The sequence below is a fragment of the Anopheles cruzii genome, chromosome X, assembly GCF_943734635.1.
Source record: "Anopheles cruzii chromosome X, idAnoCruzAS_RS32_06, whole genome shotgun sequence".
NCBI lineage: Eukaryota > Metazoa > Arthropoda > Insecta > Diptera > Culicidae > Anopheles > Anopheles cruzii.
Window position 1 is genome coordinate 9,432,281 of NC_069143.1, and position 23,374 is coordinate 9,455,654.

The following is a 23,374-nucleotide window of genomic DNA, read 5'->3' on the forward strand; positions in this document are numbered from 1 at the left end:
CTGGACCCTGCTCAGACCATTAGTACTATCCAGCAATCCAGATCATTGACATACTAACAGAGATTCACTTTCGCTCATCATATTCCCGTGTGTCTGAATCCACGGTTGAAACAGATCACAAGACCTGTCAAAGACAGTTTGGATGCGTTCCAACAAAAACCGAACAGAGAAATTGGGAAATGCGAATGGGCATCACCCGAAACCGATCTGCCGTCCGAAATTCTAGCAAGTAGCTGACTTAACGTCAGTGCAAGAGTTAGACTACAACACGGTGCTGTCCGCAAGCACCACTCCGCGGATGCTCCAGTCTCCTGGAGGGCCAGGTCTCGGGAGGTAGTGTCTGTTAGGTTATCGCGCACGTGTGTGTCTGGATCTTAGTGTTCGGGTGTGTTCGCGTGCATCACTGATTTCTGTCTCTCTTTCTCTTTCTCTCTCTCTCTCACACACACACAAACACACACTCTCTCTCTCTTTCTTCTCTATTGTTTTTCTCTTTTCCTTCTTGTGGCAAAACGCACAAATCTACTCTGCTGCTGCTGCTGCTGCTAGGTGGAACACGGACTCAGACTGGGGAATGCCGGCCGGTTCCTAGTGCTGCACGACGGACCAGTAACGAAGCCCCAGCAGAGTGTTTGCCCATTGCGTAACATTACGTGCGTGCGTGTGTGTTTGTGAGCTACCGTTCTTGACGTGAAGAAAAACTGTTTGTTGTGCAATACAGATGAAAAGCATAGGAGCTATAGTAGCGAAGGCGAGCTCGTTGATGCGGTCTGATTATTCTGACAGCATGACAGCGATTCGCAACAGAACGGCACGGCACGGCACGAAATCGGCGGGCCACTCACGGAAGACGCTCCGCGAATCGAAGCTCTCGCCAACCAACGGGGTACTCAGCTACACGTCGTAAATTTTGCCCACACACTTATCTGGCGTGGCATTTAAGAGATGCTGAAGGAAGCTGCATGCTAAAAATCACTCAATTGATAATAACAACACAACACACTTCGAACGTGGGTGCTCTCAGGAGGGCGAAAACAAGGTTTGTGTGAGTGCGTATGGCAGAAGCAATAACAGCCAAGCCCTCCTGGTAGGGTTTCGAGACCTGGACCTCCGAGCCTCGCTGTCTGGGTCTCTCGGTGTGTGTGTGTGTGTGTGAAGGGGTTGTTTTTGTTTTTGTTTTGGTTGCCGCCCAGAGTCAGCCACCCCGTCGGCCCCAGTCAGGCCCCCAGCCCGTTTGGAAGTGCGTTTTCTTGACCAATTCCTTGCCTTGATCTCTCCACACTCTCCAGACTCCAGTTTGTCCAGCCGTAGCTGCCGCCCGGAAATGGATTTCCGCTGCGAGAAGTGACGTGAGTGCGTGAATCGTGTCCAGTGAACGCGACAACCTCTCGGGCAGCAGCCGTGCAGTTCGCTATATCACGCTGTACTTTTCGCTCCCTCTGTGTGTGTGCGTGTGTGTGTGTGTGTGTTTATTTTGTCGGTGGGAACGGTAAGGTGAGTCCCCAGGCCTACGGTGCACCACTTCTACGGGTTCTGGGAGCACCACTATGCTCTCCTACGGGATGCCAGTCGAGGACATAGCGCCAGCTCGGAAGGAGGACATTGCGCGAAATCGTAGCCTCGACCTTAGTGCATCATCACACAGCACCACCGCCAAACCGGCCACCATACGGTCCACCATCAAACAATCGGCGCACCAGCACCAGCTACAATCACCACGGGGGTCGGGTGGTCGGACGGGGTCCTCCAGGGTGGTGGCGAAGGACGAGCCACAGGGCGAGAGTTCAACCGAACCACTGCTGCTGCTGCTGCCGCCGCCGCCGCAGGCGCAGCAGCCGCCGAAGGACTCGTCGGCCAAGGTCAGGGTCTTGGCCCATCGCGGCCGCTTGGTGGCCAGTGACGTGGTGAACGGCAACGGGGCGGGCGACGGAACGGCCATGTCGAAGCTGGCCGGTTTACTGAAACACACCACCACCCGCGCACCCGCGGGTGGGGGCACAGGACGTGGCTGTATCAAGAGTAGCAGCTCCTCCACGGCAGGCAGGAGTAGTAGCGGCAGTAGTAGTAGTCATACCGGTAATGTCTACTACAACGGTTACCGTGCAGTAAACGAGGATGACGATGATGATGAGGAGCAGGAGGAGGAGGAGGAAGAGGTAAAAGAAAAAGGAAAGAAAGAAAAACAAAGAGAGAAAGAGAAGAAGGAAAAACAAACAGATAAACAGAAAGAGAAAGAGAACGAAAAGGACTCTTGCAATCAGCAGCAGCAGCAGCCCGACTCCTCCGTTGACTCCCACCTCAACTCCATCAATCCTCCGAACGGAGTGAACTCCCGGCCCACACTACCGCTCCCTGCCGTCAGCAAGTTTGTGCTCCCGGTTCCCGGCGTCATGAAACCGTTCAACGGGAACGGACCGCCGGCGGAGTTGAGTGTCACTCGTGCCGGCGGGGGCGGCAGCGGTGACGTGTCCTTCGGTTCGGACTCGAACTCTCCGATGGATGCAGCTGCAGCTGCAGCGGACTGCGGGGCGGCGAACCGGCCAAAGGTCATCAACAAGCTCGGCAAGCTCCCCAGCAAAAGTGTACCACTGAAAAGGTAAGTGAAGAGGGGTCTGCGGCGTGGGGTAATTTAGTAATTCGGGGTGGGGCGGGTGGAGCAGAGCAAGTTTTATTTTCATCGCGCCAATCGCGCCCCCGGGGTATGTGTGCGGAAGAGAAGGGCTTTTCAGTAGGATGCAGGATGCATCTGCAGCGCACTGCGGTGCACCGCACTCCCAGGAGCACCAAAAAAATAACGGAGATCGCACACACACTCACACACACAAGCCGTCGGGGGGCCGTATGGCGTCGTAGTTTTCAAGGGCGCGCGCATTCGATATCGCAGGCGTACTTCCGCTCGGCATGTTGTTTTTTTTTTTGGTCGTATGTCAACCGAATGCGATGGGCGAAATGAGAGGGAATCCCCGCAGCCCCCTTCGGTGTATAGCTCTGTGTGTGTGTGTGTGTAATGGGAATGTAGTAATGGGAATTTTGATTTTGAACTGCGTTCGTGGTTCCGACTGCGGGACAAATGTTTTTATTTCTCAGTTGGCAACACTGTCACCAGCAGCTCAAACTATACGTCTACACGTTATTGAAATCGAAAAATAGGTACTTTAAAATCGTCGACTGACAGTCCGAGATCCGTCGGAGTGACCCTATTTTCGACTATGAAATGAATTGAAAAGAATAAACAATCAAACAGTTTTTGGTCTACTTCCCGTTATTTGTTGGCCACAGTAGTACCGGAGGGTTTGTTTTCCACTGCGCAATACCACCCTTGTTGACCCCTTTTCTCAGTGAAGCTAACCAGCACCAGTACCTCCCGAGTTCTAACGAGCATGCGGTAACTATCAACAATTTAGCATCGCCGAGCTGAGCGAGTGCGGCAGCTGGCCTACTGGCCGTCGTCACCCCGTTTACTCCGGGAAAGAGAGAGAGTCGACCGAACCCAAACTGCTGCTGAGATGTCGTATCTCGGAAGGGTGCTATCCCGTCCGACTTCCCATGAGACTCGGAGACACTTCCCGGGACCCGAATCGTTTTGTTTTTTTGTAACCCGAAAAACCCGCTTCGTTGAATTGGGTGCTCAGGGTGCATCGTCCTTAACGACGATGAAACTTTCATTCTTTACACCCTCCACTTGAGTTGGTCCCTTTCTTAGGCTCTCGGATCTTGGCGTTCCTCAATAGCTTAATATCTTTCCGCGCATAGCCGCATTTGATATCGATTTTCCGCATACCACCACACCGCGTTTCGCGTCATCAACGCGCAAATCGTATGGGGAATTTTCGGTGTCGTCAACTATCGAAACTTCTAGACAAATGTGACCTTCTTTATAGACCTGGCTGAAAGTCCAACAGCACACGTCGTATTCCAGCATGTTTGTAAAAACATTTGCAACTGACGTTGACCAACGTCAGTTGCATTGGTCAACGTCAGTTGCAAATGTTTTTACAAACCAAGCCGATCTTTAGTGCACATTAGTGATCTTCAATCAAAAGATAACAAAGTTGCTTAATTTCCGAATCTAGAGTGCGTCTATGCAGGAACTGTTTTTGAGAAACTGAGCCAATCGGCCTAGCCTAGGTCATTCTGGGTGTCGGTATTTGGGGAGACTGGAAATATCGCTTGATGGTTCCACCGGTTACAGCCCACCTGTGTGGCATCAGCCGCCGCATTTTGACAGCCGGAATAGCCGGATAGCCGGGCAGACATTTTGGTTTTTGCTGTGCGCACATCGCGCATCGACACAGCGCCCCGTGTAACCCATTAACGTTCGGCTACGCTGGGAATACACTAGTAGAATGGTTAGCAGCAGTTAGCTAGACCTAACCGACCTCGCCAACGTCAGCCGATCGTCAGTCAGATCGTCTCGGTGGTCAATTAGTTCCAATCAACGGGTGCTTTCTCAGCGTTGATGTCATCGACGATCGACGCCCAAGTTGGCTGTGGTGCGCCATAGCACCGAGCCGGCTGGGGCTTTTCCCTATTTTTTCGTTCCCGTGGCGAGCTATGAGAGGAGTTGCGGAAATGTCGCGCAAATGTCGCCGGAGAATTGGTCGGAAATGTCAATCGCAGCTCGTTTGTTCGTCGATATTTCCACGGGGGCTACCTGAACGAGCTGTGTCCTATTTTCAGGAGCATTATCTGGGGCGATCCCCCAGCATTTCTGAGGGCCGGACTCCAGATCCTCACCGTCTAATCTAACTTTTCTCTTCTTCCTCCTTCCATTTGCTTTTCCACAGAGTATCGTTCGGGTCATCGAAGGGCTCGATGGTCGAGACGCTGGTGTTCGAGACGCCCACACCGCTACCGGAGCACGCCGAGCGGGAGTTTTTCCAATCGCCGGCCGTACTGCTGGGGGCCGGCCACACGACCGTCCACAGTGGAGGCGGTGCATCGGTGCAACCGGGCTTCCCCGCTGCACCTGGCGGTGCTTCAACCCCGACACCGAACCAACACCCGCATCCGTATCCGTACCATCCGCAGCAGCATCATCCGCAGCAGCACCATCACCATCACCATCACACGCACCACTACTACTCGGTGGACGGTGCCGGCGGTCCCACTGTCGGACTCGGAGGACGGCCCCTCGACGACAGTGGCATCGAGCTTCAAGAAGAGTAAGTACCAAGTGGGGGAGTAGGTTGGCACTAGGTGGCACACTGGGCTTGGGACAAGAAGTCCAATCTCCGGAACACCGGAACGGACTTTTTTTTCCTGGTTGAATCTCTGGAAACGGAATCCTGGTGGAGTCCCACGAGCCCCCGAGTATGGAATGCGCGTGTTGACGCGTCCCAAGAACACCCAGTCCTAAGTCCCAAGAATCTAGAACCGTCAGCTGTAGACATCCAACTCGGGCGGACGTGTGTGAGGTGTTCTCTGCGAAGTCTGTTTTACGCGCTGTGTGAAAGGGCGTCCAGTTGGGAGTCCAGTGCGCAAAGTAACCGGAGAATGATGAATGGTAATGAACGGGACGGAGAGACGGATAGAGAAAGAGAGAAAAAAGCGAGGGTGAAAGAGTTAGAGAAGCTCCACTTATATGACTTAGCTTCGGGAGCGTACCGCACACCGGAACAACATCATTATGCTAATACACTGCAGTGGCTACTGGTTTAATCAGACCGGTATAGGCCACCGTCAGGACTCTGCCTGAGGTCACACGGGGCCTATGCCCTATGTAGTCTGTGCAGGTCTTGAGATGTAGAGTTCTTCCAAACGATGCGACAGCCCAGCTGATGACACCAATCCATTCTTGCGTATTCTCTCTCTCTCTCTCTCTGTCTGTGTACGTCTGGTGCTGGTGTATCGTCCGAGTCCGAGGGCCGATCAGCTGGAACGACGCGACGAGAGCGGGTTGTCGACGGTCGATCGGTCGTTAATTATGGTGTGCTACGGTTCGATGACTTCGACGACGGCGGGTCCGTCTCGATTAGATGTGTGTACAGTTGTTTGTAGCATAATTTGCGCACATCACCATAAGGCAGAATTAGATCACGCCGGTCCCAGGATGGGAAAAAACTGCTGGGGGATGTGCTTTTTTGCGGGAACATGAGGCTAGAAATGGATCTGTTCTGTTTCATAGCAGCAAGTATGGGGCGACAGTATGTGGGCGTTCACCAAACTACAGTTTAATCCCTGACTTTACCCTTGATGAACTTGGTATGCAAGCTCAAATCATATTTTGAACGAACCCCCTGTCATCTGTGTCCATCGCATATATGCATCGACCGTGAGCGACTTGTTTTATTCCACCTTCCGCACCTTCCGCACCTTCCAGTGAGTGCTCGAGTGCTAACCACATTCTAAATTCTGGCGTTGGCATCGCCGCACCTTCGCCAAAGAAAGTCTGCGAAATAGATGCATGAGGCGCTGCTGAAGTAATGATAGAACAATTAAGGATGTAAACATATGCTTCGGCCATCGGCCAAAGTTGGTCAGAGCAATGGAATTGCTGGGGTTGCCTATGGTCGTTAAGGGATTCTTCCAAGAGATTCTGCCATCATCGCCAACATAACTGTCATTTTGCGGCAGCGCATGCGCTTCGATTTTCGAAGTGGCAATGCGATGGTGATGGCGCTGGTGAAGAAATTCTTGGTAATATTCCCTAACGAAAGCGCCAGCCCCTCACATAATGTTGTTGCTTTGATTTTCTCTAGCCAAATATCCGATCAACCGTGATGCTGTGATAACAGCTTGTGGCGATGGAGATGTTTGACTTCCGTCAGGTTCGTTAGTGTGGAATTCCAAGAACCATTTCCGCCCTCACCCCAACCCAATATTTGTTTACATCGTGAACAGTATTTTAACCGAATAATGCAGCCCGCCCCCTGGCAAGGTATCGCGCAAAGAGTAACTCATTTTCCGCTAAGAGTAACTCATTTTTTCTCCCGGTGGTCGGTACCAACAATGTAGTCCAACTTCACAGCGTTTATGGAGCAATAGCCCGCAGAAACGGGAGAATGATGCGGTTGCATGTGTACGTTCGTATAGAAACTGAAATCCGTTCGATTCACACAGAAGTATTCGTATTTTGTAAACGGGAACGAGATGGCTGACTGAGTCGACCATCGAATGTTTCGCTCTTTCTCTCACTTTTAAACGAAAGGCAAACATACGCAAACGCTTACACCATTATCGAACAATTAGCAGCGTCGTCCTAAATGTTGTTCAGCATAGCTGAGCTTAACATCATGCTAGGAGGCCCGATAGGAATGTTGTGATGGCTCAGCAAATACAAAGCTGCCAAATACGAGCAACATCCGAGCCACTTTAGCTAAAGTTGAGAGCTCCCTGTGGAGTAATGCTATAAACATCGCACCTGGTAGCCTATCCCGCATAGCGCGCTACGTACGAAACATTCTAGTTATCTAGCAGGCAATAGTAAATAGCGATTCCGATGGATTCGGAACGGATATTGCGCGATCCCGAGTGCGCGCGCCCCCGCTGCTTGCGTAGCCCCCCGACGGAAAAGCGCTAGTGGTGGACCTTCAATTACTTGTTGATATTAAACGGCTATTTTTAACTTTTGACCAACAAACAAACGGACTCTGCGGACGCGCGCACACATCTAGGTAGTGACTCGGCCAGCAGATGTTCGTCAGATGATCTCTCTGCCAGAGGCAAAGCAACGGAAAGAAGGAAACTGAAGCAAATTCTGACAAATCGGTTCCGCTTAGAGGAGATTCATTCTGCATGACTTCACTTTCATGCTGCACACCATGTGGGTGTGTGTGTGTACAATACACCGCGTAAGGTTGTCGTTGTATTGTTTATGTTTGTAAGGGGTTGCTAACAAACTAATCGGCACCAAGCGTGACTGAGGTAAGCATAGGTTTATGGAACGGTCCAGGTCCAAGAATTCAATATAAGAGTTTTGGCAGCAATTGCAATTTCTCGAAGGGCACACTTCTCTAGCCGCACCTGTCAATCCGTCGTTGTTGACATTTTTTTCGCATAAAGCGTGTAACGGGATGATCTACGGAAGAACCAAGAAATGCATTGTTTCAATTGGAAAAAGAAAAGCATAGCCAAAGTAGAAACTGGACCGATACAAACTCTGACAATCAGTTGTTGCCCCCCCCCCCCCCCGTCCCCCGGGGGGGGGGAAGCCATAAAACCAAATATCCAAAAAGCACCTTCGAACGCTGGCGATTGGTAGGCGCTGGCGGTCGTGAATCTAGAATAAAGTATTTATTACTCGCTTGCGATCTGTTTTAATGCCGGCAAACCGGTATAGGCCACCATTTTGCCAAGNNNTGTATTGGTGGCTGGGCTGGCTGACAGACCCGATGAGTGGATGTTTACAACACCGTGTTGAAGAGTTTGCACCATTTTCTGCACCAGAGCGCCATTTACTGCAATTGAAACATACACAACAGGCACACACACACACACACATATAATCAAAGCCCGAACCCGGAGTGCGCGGCAGCACACAGCTTTGGGGTCGGCACCGCCGTCAGTGTCAGTGTTGTCTCCCGATGCAAAGCGTGCGGTGTGTTGTGCCCTGAAGAGATCTCTCTCGCAGCTCGACGACGACGCCCGACGAAGGCGGCTTGTTACGAACGGAACGGAACGGGTACGTACGCGCCTTCCTGGATGAGTGCTCCCTCTTGGTTGCCCTGGGGTCCTGTCCGTGACAGTACGACGACGAAACCGTTAACTCTAACCTCCAAAGTGACCTACGAAAAAAAGGGCGTTTAGGGAATGCGTCCGCTCCGTTATTGATGGGCTTCACTCTTTCCGGCCACCCGGGAGCGGGAGGAGCGCGCGCGCGCTCTCGCTCCCTCTCTCGCCCTCTCTCGCTTGTCTCTGTGTGACGGCAAGCAAGGGTCGATGTGTGTTTTGTGCATGGATCGAGCGAAAAGCGAATGAAACAAGCAGCACAACAAAAGCAGAGAAATGAGGCAAAAGTCCGGTGAATGCGCGGCGCCGCCGTGTGGTGGTGGTGATGAGCGGGGCCGAGCAACAACCGGTGATGTGTGTCGATGTGTAAATGATGATGCTCCGTCGGTTGGACACCGAGAATCCGGGCGCCGGGCATCGCGCCCCGTAGGTCATTCTTCTGCACCGCTGCACCGCTGTTCCTTCGAGGTCTTCTAGGCCAACGATGATGTCAGCTCCGTGGAGTGTGGCCGTGGTGGCCGTTAATTTCAACAGATGAACTAGTAAAATGCGACTGCAGTTCTCTCCAATCAATCGCTGCACTGAAGCAACGAAATGTGGCGCCCTGCTGTGTGGCGGAAGAGAGCCACCTGAACCCTGCCTGCTGTGGGAGCAATCGGAACATCCGGAACCTCCAAATAGGAACAGGATTCAGCCCGGAGAGCTCTCTCTCTCGCTGCTGTATTAACTCCGCGCTCTCGACCGACAAGAAAAACACTCCGCCATTAACCCGCCCGGTCCGATTCGGGCTGGGTCCGGGCCATTGTTCCGGGCTCTGCGATATGCGCGGCTCTGCGGCTGATTTGACCCGGGGGCCTGCCGTTTGATAACCGAGTGAGCCCCGAGCCCCGACCGAAAAGTAGCGCAACCTCCGGGACCACCTTCCGGATAGGTCTGGCCACGACCTCTCCTAGTTGTTGACCCTGTTTCGTACCATGTTTTGTTACATTCTACATGCTGTTACTGCTTTTTGGTCCCAACCGAACTCAAATGATATTCTGGCAGGAGTTGGCGGACGTTGGCAGTTAATTGGACAAAGTGGAGGATCACCCCGAAATTCATTCCGATCGAATCCGGCGGTGGCAGCAGTAACGCAGCTGGTTAACACCGTCAACAACAACAACAAGGAACCGGTGAATATTCATGAGCCCTCAGCAGCCTTTTGGGCGAGAGACTGTTACTGTTTTTAGGTCCACCGCAGCTGGCAGCCTTCCGATGAAAAGAAGGGCGGGCACTGGCCGATGATCTCAACTGCCTACGGTGATCGATGATCCTGCCCTGACTGACTCCCCGCACAACAAACTCCCTTTTAAATGCCGTGTCGACCGTGTCGCAAAGTAATGATCAATCGGCTACTAATATTCACTGTGACCGCCACTCTGACTCAAGGTCCGCGCCGTAAAAGCTGAAGCTTAAAAATCGTTTACAATCGTCGCTCAAATTATGCTTATCGTCTCCCCGCGGCCTGAGCCACGTACATGACGTAGACCAGAGACGGGGGGGGTCACAGGCTGAATTGGGTGTGTAGAGATCGCGCGTAAACATTAAACGACCAGGGGGAGGGATGTTGAGGCGCATGTTTGGGTGTATGTTTTGGTGTGGTGCCAATCGTGTCAACGCCCCAACACACCCTCGCCCTAGGCCGGGCTAAAGACAGTTGCCGGTGTGCATTGCCGCACCTTTGCTTTAGAAAAAAACATGCCCATCCGTCCGTGGGCGCCACAACAATCCATTGCAAACCATAATAAACCCCCGCCTGTCTGCCTGCCTGCCTTGCGCCATCACAAGCTGCGCAACAGTAACGGCTGGCTCGGTCAGTATCATCATCGCCTCTAGTAGGTAATAAAAATTCCAAAGTTCCAACGATTGAACGGTCCTTCCTAGCGGCATGTTGTGGGGCGGGAGCGATAGGCGCAGTTTTGGAAGTTTCATCAGCGCCGCATAGCAACAGTAGTAGTAGCAGCAGTAGGCGAGACGAGGCGAGGCGAGACCAGCTCTCTGAACTCCGGCCGTGTCGCCTGCCGGTCGATGATGATGATGCGCGTCGCGAATTTTCAAGGTCAAGCAATACAACAATCCCCCAGCAAACACCACATCCCCCCAGAGAGAGAAAGAGGAGGGATACGTCCTGGGGGTTTGTTCGGAGTAGTGCAGGCTTTTGGGGCGACTTCCACGGCGACGAATGACTAAACGAAGTATGCCTTTGTTGGCACGCACGCACGCACGAATGTGTCAAGAGGAGGAGGAATTTTTCGAAGGACACACTGGAATGCCCCACCGGGGGGGTGGACCGGTTCCGGTAGATCTAGTCGACCTCAAAGCAGGCGAATTTGTGTCAGTTTCAGTTTAACTGCGCATGTGTCGAGGGGGGGGTTGGGGGGACTTCTGGCACGGTTGTGTGCCGAAAGGGTCCCTCCGACCGGAATGCCTCAAATTGTTGCCGTGCTACCTTTTGCCTATTACTGTTGTTGGTCCCACATCCCGCCTCCGTAGATGCCGAAATCCGGTATTCTTGTGGGACATGCTGCAGACATAGTTGGGAGCATTTTTGCATGTCTCGGACTTTGTGGTGGTCTCTCCCAAGTTTCAGCGGGAGTGAATGCCGCGGGAGGAGCAACGTAGTAGCTAGTAACCACCACGATTAGCAACACGGAACCAGCAACAACTGGCCACGACGACGGCGCACATTGGACGCGCCCTTCGGACGCAGTGGACGAGATAATTCTATTTTTAGGAACCCGCCAGCCAGACTTCCAGATCTGGACGAGCCGGGCCGGCTTCAATAAATTTGAAAACCCATGCCTCGCTTTCTTTCTTCCCCCCCCCCCCCCACCCATCTCCCCCTCTCTCTCTCGTCTTTGAACACCGAAAAACGAAGCCAAAAACGTGACCAAAAAAACCCCGTCACCGGCGAAGCGAGTTGGGATTTGGGTGGGTGCCGTTTTATTCTCTTTAAACGGTTTGTAGGTGATCGAAGTTGTGGATGATCTCACACCCCGCCGGGTTTCTTGTTGGTGGTAGTTGTTACAATCACTCGCCGCCGCCATCATCGGTCGGTTGAATCGGGTGCTCTACAGCGCCATGACGCGCCTTCCAGGGGTCCAGCTGCTAGTGGCAGGAACAACTCCCTCACAGTACATTCGAAAATGTTGTCAGATCAGCGATCTTGAGTGTGACAGGCCGACTATTCACACATACTCAGTGTATGCTGTCCAGTGTAGTTTTTATTCGATGTTTGTGGCCTTGGACAGTAACAAAACGTATGAAACTACCTTAATGAAAGTATTGTCCGTCATTAGCTACTACTTTCTCTCATCTTTTAGGTAGTTCCTCGATTCCGTGTCGATAGAACTTCTTATCTTTAGGAGCGATCCCCTCAGAGACCACTTTTTCAATACTTTCATAAGAAGTGAACCGCTGTGTTGCCAAATCGTTACTCATGCAACGGAACAAATACTAGTCCGAAAGATCAACATCCAGTGAATACAGCGGGGAGTTAACAGTTCGCATCCGACATTTTCGAGATAGATTTTGACCGGTTTTGCGATATGGAGTCGAGCGTTGTCATTTTGAAAAATCAGCTTACCGTGTCTTTTATCCCGTTCTCGTCGTTTTATGGCCAAAGCTTTGCTTCAAATGCATCTATTGTTGTGGATGGGATTGTCCTTTAATAATTCCATTAGGTTCCGAAAGCTCAAAGTACACCACACCTTTCATATCCCACCATATGCACAGCATAACCTTTGCGCACCCCGCTGATAGAGCAGTCGGTAGTGCTTTTCGCTGTCACGCAGGTGGCCTGGGTTCGAATCCCTGGATCGGTTGTCACGCAGCCGGCCATGGTTTCGATTCCCGATACCGGCGTGACAGGGGGGTTGGCGCGGGACCAACAACACCGCCCGTAAAAAACGAATTGTTACAGAAAGCATCGGGAGATTAACATAGTCTCTGCGAAGAAGAACCTTTGCGCATTGAATATTTAGCTTTGGATGCGATGGACCTAGTTCACCAGGCTGTATCCAGGCCTTTTTTGCGTTTAGGATTCTCGTAATAATTTCCCTTTTCATCACCAGTAACAATTCGGTACAAGAACCCCTTTTTCTGCCGTGCATTAATGAAAAAGTACTCCCCACAAAAACGCTTGACCAGGAACAAAACTTGACAAACTGTTGTTGGCGTTGGTGGCGAAGAAAGAAATAAATAAAATATTATAAAATCCGCAAACCAGAGAACACAAATGCAACACGCATCCAGACCCAGGATTGCCAGACACTGGATTGGGTCTAGAACCCGAACGGCACCCTGACACCCTTTATGGTCCAGGTCCCTGATCCCTCCTTTGGCCTGGCTGAAGAACCAGAAGTGTCGATGGTTTTGCCGCGTTCCAGGAGTAATGGCTCGCGCGCACCACGCGCCTCTATCAAGGTCGCCATTTGGGCGCCATCCATCCTGGCGGTGACCCCGTAATCGATTTATGAGCATGCCACAAGAACCACTAATGGCTGCAAGCGCGAAGGCGACGCATGACGGCACCACTAACCTGGTGAACTAGTTAGTGCCCATTGGCGATTACCGGAAGTCCCGGCCCCCAGAGAGAGAGAGAGAGAGAGAGCGCAGAAGATGAGAGGGACTGAAGTAATGGCCTCCGCTCACAACAGTGTCACCCTCACTACCATCAACTCGCTCGACTCGCTAGGAATTTCTGGTTTAAAAGGTCCTCTCTCGCTCTCTCTGTCTGCGTCTCTGTCGTACTGTGCCACCCGGCCCCCCCATCTTATCCGCGCCCGACCCCCGACGCTAAGACTTCTGTTTCTGCTCTGCGCTTGTTCCTCTCGTGCTGCTCTACGTTGCTAACGGTGCTTCGTTGGCTGGCCCCTGCAGAGTAGAGCGCTCGAAGGTGCGTGTGTCTTTCTTTCAAAGCAGCAAACCGCAATCAATTAGTCCACCGGAGCTGCTGCACCTGTACGGCGGTGGCGTCGGCCAGAATTTGATCTATTTCGGCGACGGCGGAGGAGGTGTCGGCGGTGGAGACGGCAGCTCAGAATGCTATGTTAACAACAACTCAACGCTAGACACGTACATCACGTCGGCAGCACTCAATCAACAGTTCGACTCGCTACCGGGCCATCAGCAGCCGCCCCATCCGCACCCGGATCACTGGGATCCCAGCATGGCCGCCTTCTACGGGCCCGGTACCGCCCCGCCGCCATCAGCCGCGTACAATCGCCAGATGAGGTAAGCCTCTAAAGTCCTCCGCGGACAGCTTCTTCCAGCAGCCCATACCTCACCTGGAGTCCAGTCCAGAAGTGAAGCGGACCTGGGACCAAAGGAGACCCCAGCACCATTCAAACCAAGGAGCGCCCTGTAATTGGCCTCCCTTTCCAGCACGGGTTAATGTACTGTAAACACTAGATAGTTTCTCGCTAGGCTAGGCCCGGCTCGTCCTTTCCTTTGCCGTTCTTTCAGCCCAGCCCCGGCTTTCGTTGAAGACTCGAGTTTTCTGTTAACCAAGCGTCATTGAATATTCATATGGTTTCATAATTGAAGCCTTTTCACATGCCTCCGGAGCCATCGTCATTCGACATGCACACGCGGTTCATTGACCGCGCGCCCCCGGCTTCCGTTTTATCGTTTTATTTCGTGTACTGCACCGGCGAATATTCAAGTAGACAAGAAACTATTCGGTCCGGTCCGGTCTTGCGCTGAGCTTGATCGGGATGCCTTTGTCGGGCCGTAGCACCAGATCGGTTTTTAGGCGCACCCCACGTATCGTGTCCCCCGGATGGATATGGTAGTGCGAGACCATCCGTATGATGCTGATTTTGATCTCGAGCACCGCAAACCGTTGGCCGATACAGTTGCGCGCCCCGACACTGAACGGCATGTAGTCGTAAGGTCCGCGGCGCTGCTCGCTACCGTCGGCGAACCGTTCCGGATCGAAGCGCTCCGGGTCCGGGTAGACGTTCGGATTGCGGTGGATGACGTAGATCGGAATGAGGCAATCGGTTCCGGCCGGCACCGTGACCCCGTTGAGCTGCAGGTCCTCAACGAGGCGGCGCCCGATGAAGGACACCGGCGGTAGCAACCGGAGCGACTCCTTCACGACCATGTCCAGGTAGCGGAAGTTCTGCAGCGTGCCGTACGTCAGCGGCACGGTGCGATGATCCGGCCCGAGGGTGTCCACAATCTCCCGGTGCAGCCGGTCTTGGATTTCGCGATGCCCGGCCAGCTGGAGAAAGGTGAACGCAATCGCGGAAGCCGTTGTATCGTGGCCTTCGAACATGAACGTGTCGACTTCCTCGCGAATGTCCAAATCACTGAGCGGGCGCCCGTCGACGGTCACGTTCAGCAGCAAATCGAGGAACGTTTCTTTGCGCTTCGCGTACCGATTCTCCTCGCTGACGTCGAAGCGCCCCGCCTGGTCCCCGTTGAGCAGCCGCTGGCGGCGCTGGTGGATGACCGAATCGGTGAACGCGTGCAACCGTCCGATCAGCTTCCGTTGCTCCCAGGCGTGCGGCATCGTGTACCAGTAGACTTGCGGGAAGGACGATAGGACGTGAAAGATGCGCAACAGCACCAGCTCGGACATCCGCTTCACGTCGCGCACGTACTGATTCGTCGGGTCCCTCTGGGCGTTCACGTCCACCCCCATCGACGTGAGGCAGATGCTGTTGAGCGCATACAGCGAGACCGGCTCGTAGATGTCGAACTCCCGCCCGCTGTTGGCGAGCGGTGCCAGCTTCTCCACCAGCACGGTTGCCTCCCGGTTGAACACTTCGGAAAAGGCAGCCAGAATGTTGAAGTGGAACGTCGGTGTGATGATCCGGCGCCGCTGGAACCATTTGTCGCCCCACGACAGCAGCAGCCCCTGGCCGAGCCAGACCTCGAGGAACTGGTAGAACGTGGACTTCTGGGTTTGCTTTGCCATCACCACCTTCGCAACGTTTTCCGCACTGCTCACGATCACCATGTGGTCGTTCAGCAGTGCCCAGCTGAACAGATCCTTACCGTGATCGGTGTGCCGCTGGACCATCGCGTCGAAGATACCGGGCACATCGTTCTTCGGATAGTCCAACAAATTGCCCAGCAGCCAGTGCGGCTTTGCGCCCCCAAAGTGGGCCGCTATCTTGCGTAACTGCTGCCGCTTGCGGTATGCCTTCACCACTGCGTACAGCAGCAGCAGCAGCAGCAGGCTGGTAAGCAGAATGACCACCGACGACACTGACATTCTCCCGGACCGCCTCCCGTGACGAGGGCTGGCGAAAGCTTCCAAATGCAATCCACAACTGAGACTTTACGAGTAGAAATTTGCTGTTTTAACATCAATGAAGACGAGACGGCCACAGGTACCACTTGAATGGCTAATCAGTAGTTCACTCACTTCATGGCCCTTAATCGGTGCGTCCGTCCATTAATCTCCGTGGGCTATAACACTACTCCCCCCGGAACACAAACTACCGTCTAGATAGTTCGAGTAGGTTGTGCTGATAAACGATCGGCACGTTTCGTGGATCTCAAGCGCGCATCAGCGCACAGTGCAGATATAATCGAGAATTCCCGGCAGAAAGGAGCGCCAATTCTTACCTGGTGTACTGGATGCGATGTCTTGGCCCGGTGCATAGGAGATAGGAGAAATCATACCTTCCGTGGAGCCCTTTTTCCAGGCCCTTTTTCGCGCCAATGACGAGGAAATTGGATCGAGAATCGGATCGCCGCATTCCTATGTCTGCCATCACTGGTGTCGCCGCGGCTGTGTCATACCAATCTCTGGCCAGTGGTGGTATCTGAATCGCACGCGATAAACGGAGGACCGCTACGCTCTCGCCCTTGGAGGCGTGGTTCGTGTTCCAGAATTTTCCGTTTTATTTTCCGCTAATTTAATTTGTGACTGTGATTTCCCGACGCCGGGGGTTTGCTTTTACCGGAATGCCTTCGGTGCGCGCCCTCGGCACTTCGGATCTCGGTTTAACAGGCGCACCTCATCGGGCACCACAGTGCCTTACTTGACAGTGAGAAATCATGCGTACAATCGCGCGATGTTTATCTTTATGGCCGCCCTTTTACTGACATAGTTGTTGCGCGCGCGCGCGCACCCCAACCGCTACACGGTATTGTAGTCATGCGGTCCACCCCTGCACCAGATACTTGAAGTACTGAAATGTGCGGACGACCCTTGAGCTGATGTGAAAGTTCTGCTGCTGGAAAGAGCTTGGATCTTGAAGAAGGTGAAAATTCCTCCCGAATGGAGGACCAGATTCAGCACCCCGGCATTACGTCACCGACCACCGAAACAGGTAACTCTTCGGTCGGGTCCCGGCATGCCCTGGTTAGTGCCCTCCCCGCGATAACCCTGACCACGGTGACGCCTGGTCGATGGAGGCGCATGGTCATCGTCGTCGTTTTTTGTTGATATTTCACGTCCAAACATTGCAGATCTTGTCAACCGTTAGAGTGTAGCTGAACTGAGAAACCGAACGTGCACCGGAGAGTACTTAGCTGTGATGGAACCGATATCAAACGTTGGCGGCAATCGAGACAGAAAGATGAGAAACGAGCCGGATACACACACACATCGTGATTGGGGAAGACCAAACCGAAGCAACGGACGGGGGAGTGTGCGCGCGCGCACATCGCAAACCAACCAGTAGATTTTGTGTTATCACACACACACACACGCGCTTGTATGTATGCAGATTAACAACGACACAAAACTTTCGATTCAAAAGAATGCAAGAAGACGAGTGGTTAAAACATCGAAAGCGACTTTGAAAATTCTCCGAGGACCATCCACTCCGCTAAGAGCGACAAACCATCGATTGATTTTTCCAAACAGAAGCGAGAGGGACAGAGAGTGAGAGAGTAAGGCGGGCAGCAGACACACAGACTGGCAGCGGACACACAGACTGGCAGGCAAACATTAGGACAAACAGAGAGACAGGAAGAGGTAGATACAACGAGAGAGAGAGCGACAGAAAAAAGCCCGAGAGAGAGAGAGGGAACAAACGGGAGAACCCCAGTATTGGTTATTGGGTAGTAACCGTCGTAGTAAACCAGCGCGGGGGACAGTGAGCCGTCCCCTCCCGGGCAAAAAGCAGACGACGGGGGTTGGACGGTTAATACGAGCGAGAGCAGCTGCGGGCGTGCGCGAGCGAGCGAGCGAGAAAAAAGAAAACAAACAAACGCGCAGCACATACGTATAAAAAGGAACGTGCACACGTCAGCGCGCCGCGGAGAGCGCGCGAGGAATCGCGCCTAGGTTTCTGCACGGGGCCACACCACCGGGCAGTCGCGGGCCGAATGCAAACGCACGAGCACACAAGCTCCTAGAGTGTTGACCGGGTTGCGCGAGGTAGTAGAACCGCCGTTCGCAGTAGCACACCGAACCGAAGTGCAGTGGTGACCCGGTACGGTGGGCCTGGGGTGGCCTTTCGCTAGAGGGACCTTCCGTTTTCCGTGGCTCTCGCTGTACTGCAACCCTCTGCACTCACGGTGGTGCCGGGCTTGCCTACTCCGGAAGTGTGAAGACCTCTCTGGGTGGATGGGCGCGGTGCGTGTGTGTGTGTGTGTGCGTGTCTGAGCATTGTGAGTTACCCCCCCACCCCCCTCCGAGGCAGCCGACCGAAAACCCCTGCAGGAGAACCCCGGGATGGAAATCCATCACCAGCCGCCCCGGCGGCGGGTCGTGTTTTAAAGGTCAACGGGTCAACGGGGAAAATCGGCAATCAAGTGCATCCCATCGCATAGTTCGTCCGATTACAATCAACCTCCCCCCCCCCCCGCCCCCCGCCCGAAGCCATTGTGAAACCCGTGGCGGCCCCTCCTCACTGAAATGGAATCAAAGTACCGCGGAATGTGCAAGAACCTGTTGTGGCGACGTAGCATCAAATTGACCCCGCCACGCCCCCCAAAAGCTATGGTTTACTTGCCGGATACCCTTCCTCCGGAGGGTATCGTTTGGTCTCGGCGGCTCTAATTGATAGCCTATACACACATACGAACAACAATTGACACAATTGTTGTCCAAGTTTAAATATTGAGTTAATATTCGAGCTCTCTCTCTCTCTCTCTCTCTCTCTCTGTGCGGTTTCGTCTCACAAAGTGGCGGCGCATATTTTTGTGAAGGACGAGGAGGGTCAGCTGCCGATTGGGGGCCGGTGCGAAATGGTACTCCGATGGTCTGTGTGTGTAATGTTTTTGTTTTTTGGGTCGTTTTAGCGTTCGTGTGATGAGCGCGTTGCGCGTATGGAGCAGTAAGGCCCCCCCAACCGATCGACCGACCGAATAATGAGCACCGAAACGTGATCTCAGGCGCGCTCTCACGCTGTTTGGGTTTCTTGATGCTGGCCGAATTGTCACACGCGCACGCGACCCGCGATCGGATCCGGATACGCGCCGTCCAACGCGCCAATGCTAAAAATATGATGAAAAAATTGTGCCCCCGGCGTAAGCGCGTATTTGCGTGCTCCGTCGCCGCCGCACACACTCACGCACGTGCTTTTTTTGCGCACGCCATTGCGTCAGTGTGGTGCGTGCGGTGGATGCGACTTTTTACATCACACTGTACTCGGTCGGATCGCACTCGGTTATGAGTGGAGAGCCAGACGACACGTGGTTTCAATGGAGGCGCCTGGTGCGCCTCGCAGTCACCCTTACTACTTACAGCAAGGATGGCATTGGAGCAACAGGTTACTAGCTCAAGCTAACTTCTTGGGCCCCTTTAGAGCTCTCGTTTCCAGCTCGGACGCTCGGAAAAATCGTGAACGCTTGATGAATCTCTCGAAATGGGGCGGGAGTCGCATGTGCTAGGGGCACCAATTTGTACCAACTTACCAGCTAACGCCGCCAGTGCTTTGCAGGTTCCAGTGAAAGAAGGAAATTAGGTGAACAGGGTGCGTGTGCGTGACTCTGCAGATGGCGCTCGGCTGGTTGAGCGGAAAGTCTCGAGTGGCGACCGTGTTGTAGGTGTGTGGTGTGTAGTGTTGGTTGGGTAGCTGTCACACGAAGCTAGCGGAACAGTTGAGCCGCGCGATATGGTGCACACGGTCGCGACAACACCGTCGCAGTCGCACGGTGGCGCGCTCTACTACGTGGTGGAGGTACCGCGTGACGAGTACCTCAAGGAGTGCGCCGCGCAGGCGGCGACGCTGATGACGTACGCCGGCGACTACCCAAAATCGGGCCACCACCACCAGGGCCACCATTTCATCAACCACCCCCAGCAGCAGTACCAGCAGCAGTTCCAGCACGTGCCGAACACGACCATTCTGGCGCGGCCTAACCGATGGCAAGAGTCCGGAGACCACATTTCCATTTGTTATTTTATTTCCTCTTTTTTTTTTCTTTGTTTTTGTATTTTGTCTTCATACCTCTGATTGCCGGTTACCGGTTCTTTTGTTTGATTGGCAACAATTCGATACTAAAACTGCACCTCGCTTACTTTTCTCGTTGTAGCACCGAATCAGGCTGGGACAATCCGTTCAGACCGGGAGGCGATCTGTCGAGGGAGGCCGATGAAATAGTTAATCTTATCAAGGGTAAGCTGTGGGCGATTCGCCCATCCATCTATATCATGGAGCCGCATGGTCTTTATTATGTTACTCTGTTTTTTCACCGTAGGCGGCAAACCTATTACGCCGACCGGTGATCAAAGCTTAGTGAACGGGGATGGTGGTGCGGTGGATGGTGAAGGCACGGATCCTACCGACAGCCACACCGACGGGGGCACCACGATAGTCGACGGGGTCGTTACAAAGGACGAGGTATGGCTCCCGCGCCGCTCTCCCGCGATCGTGCGGGTCTTTCTTTTATTGGCTCGCGTTCTCTTTCTCCTACTTTCAGTCCGTTCAGCTACAGTCGAGCCAGCAGAATGGGACAAAGTCGCCCCACAAAACACGCGCGGCCACCGGCGGCTCGGCGGCCGTCGGATCACCGGCGACGGCGGGTACGAAAAATGGCGCTCCGACGGCGGACGGAAGCATGGCCCAGACACCGATCAGCAATCAGGTGATACCGGGCCCGCAGTCCGCGTCGCACGTTGTTATCGACGAGAAGAAGAAGAAAAAGTGCACCTGTTGCGTAATACAGTAGAGGCGCCAGGTGACGACGACGAATAACGAACCGAATACGGCGGGAGGGGGGATGGTGGCACAGAGAACAGAGAGGAAGCTGGGGAGATGATATGCCCAACGAAAGCAGCAGCAGAAGAAGAGCAAGAAGAAGACGGGGAGGACGAAGAGGAGGGTATTCTGGTAGTTTTCCTATCACACCACCACCACCACCATCACCGCCGCCGCATGCAACAGGGCGTTACGTTTTGAAGGGCGTAAGAAGCCGTGGCGGTGGGAGGTGCCGGGGTTTCGCTTCCGGCCGGTCGGCCGGCAGGCAAAGGCGAGAGTGGGCCTGTGCTCGATGTTGTCTAGCGCGAACCTCGCTGGACGTTCGCTTTTGATCGTTGTTAGGGTTTGTGTTTTGATTTTATACCAGCCACACTCAGGATCGGTCGTCAAGAGAATGGTTTAGAAGAAAAAAAAACAATGGTGTGATCCGAGTACGCCGAATGCAGCACCCAATGCACATTCTGTGTGTGTGTGTGTGTGTGCGTGTGTGTGTGTGTGTGTGCGTGCGTGTGTGATGTGGGTGGCACATCCTTTAAGTAGCAAACTCTTTGCATCTTCCTTGCGTTTTTTTTATTCATCATCACTCACTCTCTCTTTCTCTCTCCATGCCTTCAAAGTCCCTTCAAGCTATTTTGTCGTGTACTACTAGTTTTTGTATGCACCTACGTTTTACGGTAGGTTAGCGAGTAAGTGGACGATGGTTGTGGATAATCGCTGCAATGCTTGGTTTATAATATTTATTCTACTTTGAGTTTAACTTATGTTTTGCACTTGAACGGGGACTTTTTCTCATGCCCGCGTTGCTCACATGGCGGCGGGCAGGCAACCCTGGTCACACGTTGGACAGGATAGTAAAACGAGACGCATGGCGCAGGAGAGCGTGCCAAGAGCAGATAAGAAAAGTGGTCTTGCATAGAGAGAGAGAGACTAGAGCGTGGGAAAGACGTAGCAGGCACAGAGAAGTGGAAAGCAAAAGGGTGGCGAAGATGACCAACGCGCGATTGGGAATTTTGATTTGTGGCGAAGCATGGCGAGGAACTAGAGAAGCTAGGTTCAACATAGTGATGCCTGTATCGTCTCTCTCACACACGAACACACACGCAGACACGGATATTTTTACAAACGATCATATATAACAACATTACATATAGTAACTAATGTTAATAGTTAAGGTTTAAGTGACCAAACGGAGGACGGGGCAGAGAAAACAAAATGGAGTCGAATTAAATCAACTCAAGATAGACCAAGTGAACGGGGCGAGCGAGCGAGCAAGCAAGCGAGAGAGAGAGAGACAGGCAGGCAGGCAGAATGGCGGAACGGAAGCTAAAGAAAGCACGATCACTGCGGTCCGTATGAATGTTATCCGTTTTGGTTTGTTCGTGGTCGTCTGACGTGCGTGCGCAGAGACAATTTTCTATGTTTTAAGCCTCCCACCACCCTAACAACCCCCCCACACCCACCCGCGGTCGGTAAGAATGACTCCGCCAAAGGAGATCAGGGTGCGGTGAGTCGTCGCTATAGGCAGACAGCGTATTGTTTTAGTTCCTTTGTATTGGAAGCATGCTTTTAAGCACAACTACAGAGAGTCTGAGAACGAGGGAGAGTGAGAGACAGAAAGAGAAAGAGAAAACAGAGGTAGGGCAGGAAAGGTTTTTTGTTTTTGCGGAAATGTGTGTCATTTCGCTCGTCCCATTTGCCCATTCCTTCGCATTGTAGCACGTGTGACAATCGCTGTGCGTTTTCTAGTGCTCGCTGTACGCATCACACCATCAATCAATCGTTTCAGTGTAGCCATTTCAGTGTAATCGGCCAAGAGTTTCGGCCTACCGATGTTGTTGCGACTTTGCGAGAGCCTACACACCCTGGTGCCAGTTTTACGTTAACTTCAGATTTCTGTTCCAGTCTCGATCTCATACCATCTGCCACCCATTTTCTTTCGGTTTTTTTTTATTTCGGCGCAATGACAACTGGTGCAACTGGATCGAGCATATTTCGAAACCCAATAGTATCCCTGTTCTTGTGTAGTGTCGTAATCGGCCTGTATCATATTACTGTGTAACGCTATTCTTTAAATAAATTAAACCTTCTTTCGCCCGCACAGTCACTGTATTATTTTGGTCCTTTCACCGCCTTTTTGTGTTTCATTTTTTTGCATTCGCCTCTCTCGCCTACAAGTCGCTAGCCCCGGCCCTACCATCTGTCTGTTGCCGTTGTATCCCGGATGTAGAAGATAGAGATTTCTTTGAGGACTGTTGTATGGGCAACAGTTCCAGGCTGTTGGTGTGTGCGAAAAGAGATAGTGCGAATTCAAACGGAATGCAAATCCAATCCAATCGTCTCGTCTAACTCCGGTCTGATCCGTACACCGTGCCAGCCTGTGACACGACACTTTCAGGAGCCGGCTCGGCAACAACAAGTCTGTAGGCAGCCACATGCACATTGCACTTTGATTCCAACCGATACCCTAACCCAATCTTTAGCTTCGGTTGTAAGGTAGTTTTTTTAAGGCTCGGGCAGCTTTTGCTTCCTCCCCTGGCTGAGTAGTCACT

General features: G+C 52.9%; 2 protein-coding genes across 3 annotated transcripts in view; one reads left to right on the forward strand and one right to left on the reverse strand.

Moving 5' to 3' along the window:
• LOC128269368 (uncharacterized) overlaps window positions 1-22,925 on the forward strand; it is a 31,607-nt gene extending 8,682 nt beyond the window's left edge. The window contains exons 2-7 of one of the 2 annotated variants that reach the window (XM_053006817.1): window positions 1,290-2,596; window positions 4,788-5,165; window positions 13,591-13,944; window positions 20,161-20,243; window positions 20,326-20,468; window positions 20,548-22,925. In XM_053006817.1, coding sequence (XP_052862777.1) covers window positions 1,548-2,596; window positions 4,788-5,165; window positions 13,591-13,944; window positions 20,161-20,243; window positions 20,326-20,468; window positions 20,548-20,796 — 2,256 coding nt within the window. In that variant the 5' untranslated portion in view covers window positions 1,290-1,547 and the 3' untranslated portion in view covers window positions 20,797-22,925. The remainder of the gene's footprint in view (window positions 1-1,289; window positions 2,597-4,787; window positions 5,166-13,590; window positions 13,945-20,160; window positions 20,244-20,325; window positions 20,469-20,547) is intronic. The other variant, XM_053006824.1, reaches the window with a different exon arrangement.
• On the reverse strand, window positions 14,273-15,980 carry LOC128269383 (cytochrome P450 4d2-like). Its single transcript, XM_053006837.1, has one exon. The coding sequence runs from the start codon at window positions 15,935-15,937 to the stop codon at window positions 14,387-14,389; it is 1,551 nt and encodes a 516-aa protein (XP_052862797.1). The 5' UTR covers window positions 15,938-15,980; the 3' UTR covers window positions 14,273-14,386.
• Window positions 22,926-23,374: the final 449 nt, after the last annotated feature.